Source organism: Dermacentor silvarum, chromosome 4 (genome assembly GCF_013339745.2).
Source record: "Dermacentor silvarum isolate Dsil-2018 chromosome 4, BIME_Dsil_1.4, whole genome shotgun sequence".
Lineage (NCBI taxonomy): Eukaryota > Metazoa > Arthropoda > Arachnida > Ixodida > Ixodidae > Dermacentor > Dermacentor silvarum.
The window spans coordinates 188421511-188430292 of NC_051157.2; the positions used below are offsets into that span (position 1 = coordinate 188421511).

Consider the following 8782-nt stretch of genomic DNA (forward strand, 5'->3'; position numbering starts at 1 on the left):
ATATATATTCAATATACGCATATAGAATATATATGCGTATATTCTATTTCACTTTATCGAGAGGAAACTTCAAGGCGCCGCCTTGCGTACATTTGTTTTTATAAATTAAAAGGTCACCGTTGTCAGCCTTTGATGACGCGAAAAGTCATTAATATTCATTACGATACACACGCAATAGTGAAAAGTGCAAAATGTCGCAGAAAGATTGCTGGCTTCAACCAATACTATTTCAAATAAACGTGTTTTTAATAAAAATGATGGTTCGAAACACAAATGCCAACCCCCACCCGAGAGCGATGCAAATGCTATGAGCACGCGTTGTGAACAAAAGATTTTCATGGCCCCAAGTGACAGGGAAAATACGGCGATACGCATGCCTCTCGACTGTCATTGCATATGGCCGCTCATTACCATAATTCTCCCGGCTCGTCGCGCCACAAATTATAGCGGAAAATCTCTGCAAATGGTGGCCCAGCGCAACGTGACGCAACGTCAAATTGACGTTTACGAAACAGCCCTTCCAGTGACGCTCTTCAGGGAATATTCCTTCAGCCAATCAGCAAACTGACATGCCAGCTATCTTGGAACGCCACCACATATTCGCGAAATTGCAGATGCATTGCACAGGCTTCGGCACGCTACCGTCAACTTTCTTTTTAAGGCGCTATAAAGTCGCAATATAGGTGCCAAGGACCACAAAAGAGTATTAGTCGATAAAATTTGCAGGGCCACGTCACGTTTCGTCATTCTGATGAAAACGCAAAATTGCATTGTGCAAAACTTCCGTTTCCCGGCACAAATTTCAAAACACGTGACCTCTGGACAGCCAATGAGACAGCCAAGATGGCGGATAATGGCGGTCGTGCAGCCGCCATGCGTGTCGAGAATAGAGCCTCTGAGTCGCTATTCTGGACATTGCGCCATTTTCTTCGAGGCGTGACGTAGACGCGACGCTTACAAAATGGCGCTGATGGCCCCGATTTGCTTTCGTAACGTGACGCAAATTTGACGTTTCGCCTAAGAAACTGTAATGTAGGCATTGAACCTAGCGTTTTTTATAAAGGAAAACAGTTTTACTCCCCAGTAAAAATAAAGCAGCTAGCTCAAAGCGTACGATTATTCCATCGTCTGCATGCATGCGCACAAGCTGTCGTCTGCTTCATTAGCTAGGATGCGTGTCGTCGGGAAACGAAATGAGTCATCGTAGATTGGCGCCCACGCGCTTGCGTTCTAGCTTGAGACAACATACGTGACCTACCAGTGATGATGAGCGCACACTCTAGGCCGCGTTAACGCCCGTTTATAGTCCGACGTTATGGGCGCGTGGGCCAGCGTCGTTTGCGGCCAGTCACGCTACGCCGGTTGCGCTGCGCCAGCCGAAACGCCATCTCCTCTATTGACCCTTTGCGCGGAGCAGTTTGTTTTAGAGAAACGAGATGGCGCAAACGGCGGGGCGCCATACCTCTCCTCAGCGACCGCGCACGAATACGAAACCATTACCGCTTCTACCTTGCTTCTGTGCGATCAGGTGTCGGAAATGCAACTGAGTTTTCGCTAACACACTGTGTTCCAATCATGCTTGATTGAATCATGTGGATTGAAGACGTGTGCAGTAGTTGGCTGGAAAAATAGTGACTAGCATGTTAAGGAATAGAATGAATCTGTGTGGCCAAGTTCGCGGACCGCTGCTGCAACTGTTCGAACGTGTTACCGGCACTTCGTGATGTACGGCTTTCCTCGAGGATACAGAAATTTGCTTATCCGCCAGCCTTGTATTGCTAACCTTCAAAGAAAGGGCTTCATCCCCAGAACGTCGGCAAGAGTGAGTACCACTCATTAAACAATGACAAAGGGAGTAGCGCCGCTTCCTGTCATAGTAAGTTTCGCGCACGTTATCTATACATATATGTCCCAAATGGCAGGAAAACCAACGCCCTCTCTATCGCCGACGTATCTAAAGTAAGTGAATGGGCGCACACTTGAATATGTACGCACTGTATACGCACAACAAATGACGGATTACACTGATGGCGCACGGATTAATGGTCGAAGTTGAATGTTTCGTGACGGTCCACAAGAGTAAGCGAGTTTCTAGCTGTAATAAACATTTGCTACAAGGTATTACAATGTACAAAACAGCTACGTTTCAAGCCTTGTGCGCAGCAAGAACAAATCTATCGGAACTGAGCACACCCGCGAGCGATTGGGCAGAAAATAATCAGATAGTGGCCGCACTGAGGAACTTCACTGAGTCAGAACTGACAAGCCACTGCTTCAAACTATTTGACGAATAAAGAACAAATAGCAAAACACACCAATCCTGACTGAATTCATGAGCGGAATGTTTGGATAGCTTGGAATACATATTTAGCCCGGCTTTTGGAAGAAGCACCATATACGCTGCTTGCGCCGTTGGGACATAGCATAATCAGCTCCGAAAGCGTTTTTACATGTTCTCTGAAGCTGTGATCAAAGCTTCGTGTCGTCCACCTAGTCACCGTCTACGATATCTCCGAAAACATGTTTTTTTTAGCCGCGCCGGTGTCATAGACTTCCATTGTAAACAAGGAGGCAACGGAGGCAGTTGAGCCAAGCAATGGACGCGTCCCCACGTGATCAAACATGGCAGCGCCCTCAGGATCGCCGCGAAAAGGGTCAATACTCCAACGCGCGCGCCGTCGGCTCTTATCTTCGGAGCATGCCCAGAACAATCCAAAGCCCGCGCGTCGCTTTGAACGGCTGTTTGCGACCGTCGGCGAAGCAGGGGGGCAACACTCCATTTGCTAGTAGATACAGCGTTTGACCGCTGGCGCCACGCTGCGCCGCTCGCGCGTACCGCGTTTCTAGGTGGTTCCGTTCGCCTAAGGCGCTCGTCGCAATCATATGGTTCGCACGAACACGTCTCTTGGAAGCGTGGCTGTATGGCTGAGGGAAGAAGAAAAGAAGCCGGTTCGAACGGCCACGTCTGCGATGAGCTCTGCTGGAAATAGCGCATCGGCCCTTCGCCGAGGATTCCACCCCCCGTCAACTACTGATTCCGGTAATTATAAGGTCGTTCTCCCTCGTCTACCAACTGGCAATACCGTTCTCAACTCAGTTTTCCTCCATGCTGACCTGGCAGGGCGGCCATATCAGGCCCCGGACTTTCGCGATGCACTCCTTTCAGTTCTGAATGCAGCTGATATCCTCGGTGCTGGACAGTACCAGATGAGTCATTTGTGGCTAGTAACATGCGTTAATAGCATCGCGAAACAGAAACTTGTCGACAAAGTCGAGCTGCTGGTGAAGGGCCTCAAGTGCCTTGTCATAGACCCAGAATGCAAAAATATCAAGATGAAGCTTCTTTGGCTTCCCCCACACCTCGAACAGAGACGGATTGTTGAAACGCTAGAACCTTATGGAACAGTGCAGTCTGTCACGAGAGAAATGTGGCGGTGTGACGGCATGGAGGGCTGGCAAATGACTAATCGCGACGTGGCGTTTACACTGAAGGACGGAGTCTCTGCCAGTAATCTGCCTCACCTATTGAGCATATACAGACACCAGTGCCTCATCTTGGTTCCTGGACGACCACCACTTTGCCTACGGTGCAACAGAGTCGGGCATATCCGGCGACAATGTAGGACACCACGCTGCAGCAACTGTCACCGCTACGGTCACATTGCAGATGCATGCATCGGAACCTACGCTAACAAGCTTCGTGGAAACAGACCAGCTGAGGATGAGACCATCACCGATCATCTAATGGATGTGAGCGAGGTTGTGGATGCGACCGGTGAAACACCAACTGAAGCTCATCGACAGGAAGAGACAAAGCCTTCATCGGCTGACGATAGCCTTAGCCGGAAGCCTGCCGCTGTGGAGGATACTAAGTTGCCTGACGACGAACCAACTATGTCATGGGCAGAATTGCCACCAGTTCAAGACCGCCCGCCATCAGTGGAATCTGGATTGATGTGTGAGGCTACTAAGAAGCGTCCAGCGCCAGCTGACAACCCATCGTCCGTGGGAAAGGAGGCCTGGGTTCCCAAAGTGTCAAAGTTGACAAAACCGCTCCGAGGAACGCCTGCACCCACATATGTCTCTTGTGTTGAAGTGCAGCAAAAGGTCGCCAGTGCATCACCTCCTCAAGACGGGAGTGATGCACCCCTAGAGCAGCGTGTGAACGCTGCACCAACGTAGGTAATCATGGCGGGCACTCTTCCCTTCCACTTTGGTACTTTAAATGTCCGTGGCTTACACAGTAAGCGACGGCAAGTTCAACTCCTTCGTTTGCTACGCAATAGGAAATTAGATATTGGTGCTATCCACGAAACAAAGATTGAATCCGATGAAAACACAGAAGTAGCTCTAACTCCATTTCTATCTGACTATAATGTTTGTGTAAGCCATGCAATAGGAGTTTCCGCTGGTTGTATGTTATTCGTTAGAAGACATTTACAATGTGATGTGCTGCGTTTGTTTACAGATAGGGAAGGGCGCCTAATATGGTGTGATATTGATATCAGTGGTATTAGCTTTAGATTTGTGTGTGTTTATGCCCGGAACAAGCTACGTGAAGGAGAGTGTTTCTTTTTATCTCTAGAACATAATTTGTCTACTGATCGTGCATTGGTCCTTTTTGGGGACTTCAATTGTGTATGTAATGTGCAAGATCGTGCGTCATTGAGGCTGAGACGTGATCCAAGTAGTGATGTGTTGCAACGCCTGATGTGTGATTATCAGCTTGTGGACATTGGGGAACATGAAAAAGCGGGGTGTCGCTACACGCATTTCCAAGGTATCTCGCATGCAAGGCTTGATCGAATTTACGTTTCGCTTAGCGCCCTATCACTTATTCATGGTTACACTGTGCACCCTGTTTTCTTCAGTGACCATTGCCTAGTCTCAGCATCTTTTGGTAGCCGTCGATACCAAAGCCGGCGTATGTGCTGGGAGCTGTGGAAATTTATAAACCAACTCCTTTCGCGCGATTGCTTCCTAAAGCGTGTTACTGAGCTTATAGCTCATCTGTCATGTCGCAAGGACTTGCCTCTTTTTGCTGTTTGGGAATTAATCAAACAGGAAATTAAAATGATAGCTATCGAAGAATCATCAATATTGGCCTTTGAACAAAAGAATAACTACAAAGAATTGTATAGACTTCTGAAGGAATTACATAAACTTGAATGTCTACATCCGGGTGAATATATTGATGATATTCATAACACCAAGGCGCAGTTACAGGTTTTGTACGCAGAAAAATACAGAGGTGCACTAGTGCGTGCGCGAGCGCAGCGTTTTCTAGAAGAACAGCCATGCAGTAGATCCCTAGGTGATGAGCGCCGAGATGCGCTGTCTAAACAAATCCTAGAAATAGACTATGGTGGAATCGTTGTTAATGAGCCGACCCTCATAACTCAAGCGTTCTTTGAACATTACCAAAAATTATTTCGAAGCCATAAGCCATTGGATACATGTGTGTCTGCCACCAAATTTGTATCCCTGCTGCCTCAGTTAAATCAGGACGATTATGATTATACAAACGATGACATTGATATTATTGAGATAACTGCATGCATAGATTCATTAGCGAAAGGCAAGACGCCTGGCCCGGATGGCCTTACTGCCGAATTTTATCAGTGTTTTCGTTCCCTCTTGTCCCCATTATTACTTCAGGTGTACCGTGAAGCCTTGGAGGTAGGTTACCTACCAGCCACAATGTACGACGGGCACACTGTACTCATAGCCAAAAGCAATGATGAAACTAAATTGCAAAAAGTGGACGGATACCGGCCTATTTCCTTATGCAATGTGGATTATAAAATTTTTGCAAAAGTATTAGCTAACCGTTTACAAGTCGTGATGAGATCTGTGGTAGGTGATCATCAAACCTGTGGCATCAGAGGTCGGTCCATTCAGACCAACATTCATGTTGCGAGATCTGTGCTTGAGTGTGTAGCCGAGGGGATTGGACAGGTAGCAATGGTACAGCTAGATCTGGCTAAGGCGTTCGACAGGGTGAATCACTCGTTCCTGTTTAGTGTACTGGAGCATATAAATATCGGATCCCAGCTCCTTAAAGGTGTCAAAATATGTTATGCTAATGGCTCAACGAGGTTGATAATGAATGGTTCTCTCTCCGATCCGATTAGGCTTTTATCATCAGTAAGACAAGGATGCTCTTTGTCACCGCTTCTCTTTTGCCTGTATTTGGAGCCACTTTGTATGAGCATCCTGAGAGAAGAAAATTTCCAAGGGTTTAAACTGCCGTCGAGTGAGATTCGGGGTCTTGCATATGCAGACGACGTGGCCTTCTTTTGTACTGATAAAAAGAGTGTAAAGGCTGCTCTCGCAATTACAGAAGAATTTTGTGCGGCTTCTGGTGCCAGCATTAACTTTGAAAAAAGTTCAGGTTTTTGGTTTGGACTATGGGCCACAATGCCATCACATTACGCAGGCATTCAATGGAAAAAAGATCTGTGCTATTTAGGTGTACCTCTCTCACAGTATAGAAATAGCAACAGTCATTGGTCGGGAGAAGTAGGAAAAATACAAAGTAAAGTGAATTCATGGCGAGGACAGAATTTGTCAATGTTCAGTCGTGCTGAAGTGTGCAACGTGTTCTTAGTTTCCCGTCTCATGTATGTGCTGCAAGTACTGCACTGCTCAAGACTTCGTATTCAGGCACTGCATCGCGCATTTGCAACATTTATTTGGAGCTCGAGTTGCGAATCGATGCGGCGCGATAATCTGTTCGTCCCTCTTGAACGAGGTGGTTTAGGATTAGTCCATCTCTTCGTCAGGCAAATTGTTTCTCGTCTGTTTTTCTTTCGAGACAGTGATCATCCCTTTTTGCGTGAAATGTTACAGCTCCGATTAGCTCATTATCTTCCTGATATAGTAGTGTCATCAGATGCCAAAGATGTCACACAGGCTCCTTGGGGCTTTCTCAAGGAGGTTGTGGATTCATTCCTTTTCTTGAAAGTTAGATTCAGCCTGGAGTACATTTTCACTGCGAGTCGAAAAGAAATTTCTGCTTCACTGGTGTATTCGATTTTCCCAGATCCTTTGTATTGTGCACCTTATTTAAATCAGCCTTATCAGGATGTACTTAGGCGGGTCCGTAAAATGTGTATACCTCCTGGAGCTAAAACATTTTTCTTTAAATTGCATACGGAAACACTTCCTGTTAAAACCTGGTTGAACGCGAGGGGCTGCTTCGTACCATGGTCCACGAACTGTCGACTGTGTCCACGTGCTGAAACTATAGATCACTGTTTTATAGACTGTACAGATGCTATATTTTTCTGGGACATTCTCCAACGGACGCTTAAAAAGGACATTGACATCACTCCATACGCAATTAGATTCCTACCGTTTAAGATTAGTGGCGGTCCTCCCTATGACATGTTCGTAGTACTGGGTTTGTATAGCCTATGGAGAGCTAGAATGTGTGATCGCCATGCCGAAAGCCCGCGATCTACAAGATCATTCTTTCAAGAAAGTGCAGCTTATATAAGAAGTGTGTACGCTGTGCAGGAACCTCCGCATGACTGGATGCACTTGTTGGACGCATGTGTGTGTTTGCCCGAGTTTTATATGTGTAGCTATGTCCGCACTGTAATATACCTTCCACTTTATTTTCCATGCATTAAAGAAAAAAAAGTGGCTGTATGGCTGAGTGGTTACGGCGCTCGCTTCGGGATCATGCGTACGCGGGTTCGAAACCCGCCCTGGCTAGAATTTTTTTTTAATATCACGCTTTTCCCTTTTTTTCCTCTCTGTTTGCCAGCGCGGTCGCTTGAACCCCGGTGCCACGGCGGCAGCCGTGGTGCCGGGCGCCGACGCGAAGCAGCGGTCGTTGGGGTGTTGCGGAGCGCAGCGTAGCAACACCCCAAATAAAAAAATACTGCTCCAGTCAGGTAGACTGCTCCCTCCCTGATAGTGAGATTATATTTGGATCATCAAAACAGTGATGCGTTTATAATGCCACCGATCCCAAGAGCAGGCTAGTCACCACCAGCCCAGCGTTTTCTCCGTCAACGCCTCCTCCGTTCCAACGGCGGCGGCTCGAAACATGGTACGCGCGAGCGGCGCAGCGTGGCGCCAGCGGTCGAGCGCTGTATCTACTAGCAATAGGTAACCCGTAAAATAGCGTCTGCTAGCTGCTTCCGGTTCGAGTCAGCGCAGCCGCCGGCACGGTTTCGCCGTTGAATTTCATTGATGCGCTTGCAGTCCGTTCTTCTTTCTGGGGTTTTACATGCCAAAACCAGTTCTGATTATGAGGCACGCCGTAGTGGAGGGCTCCGGATTTATTTTGATCACCTGGGGTTCTTTAATATGCACTACAACGCAAGCAGACAGGCGTTTTCGAATTTCGCCTCCATCGAAATGCGGTCCCCGCGGCCGGGATTCGATCCCGCAAGCTCCTACTCAGCAGCGCAAACGCCTTAGCTGACTGAGCCACTTGCGCTTGCAGTCTGGCTTTGTCCCACTCGAAGATTACCTGGTTGCAGGTGCCTAGCAAAACCATCGTCGGCTGTTCAGCCGTTGGCTGTTCAAATTCAAGCGTTAAAGGTGAACACATTTAACTACTGCCTTGCAGCAACCCTTGCTGAGTCAGTTGTGCACAAGCATCAGAGGAATGGCTGCCACTTTCAAAACTGTAACAAGGCAGAGACCATCCGTGAACAAACAGAAAATGAACGTACAGTGTCACTTATCAGGCGATGATTAGCTTTGTAAGGGCCGACACGGAATGATTCCCCAAGTTATTTCTTTTTCAAACATGACTCAGGCA

General features: G+C 47.4%; 2 protein-coding genes across 2 annotated transcripts; both read left to right on the forward strand.

Moving 5' to 3' along the window:
- The first annotated feature begins 2970 nt into the window (after positions 1-2970).
- LOC125945084 (uncharacterized) lies at positions 2971-4182 on the forward strand. Its single transcript, XM_049666655.1, has one exon. It carries the CDS (start codon positions 2971-2973, stop codon positions 4180-4182), a length of 1212 nt encoding a protein of 403 aa, XP_049522612.1.
- Positions 4183-5749: 1567 nt separating this feature from the next.
- LOC119449115 (uncharacterized) lies at positions 5750-7572 on the forward strand (the record flags this gene model as incomplete). The annotated part of the gene is made up of 1 exon (XM_037712300.2): positions 5750-7572. A coding segment is annotated over exon 1 (1728 nt), but the record flags the coding sequence as incomplete, so codon positions are not given.
- Between the last annotated feature and the right edge of the window lie 1210 nt (positions 7573-8782).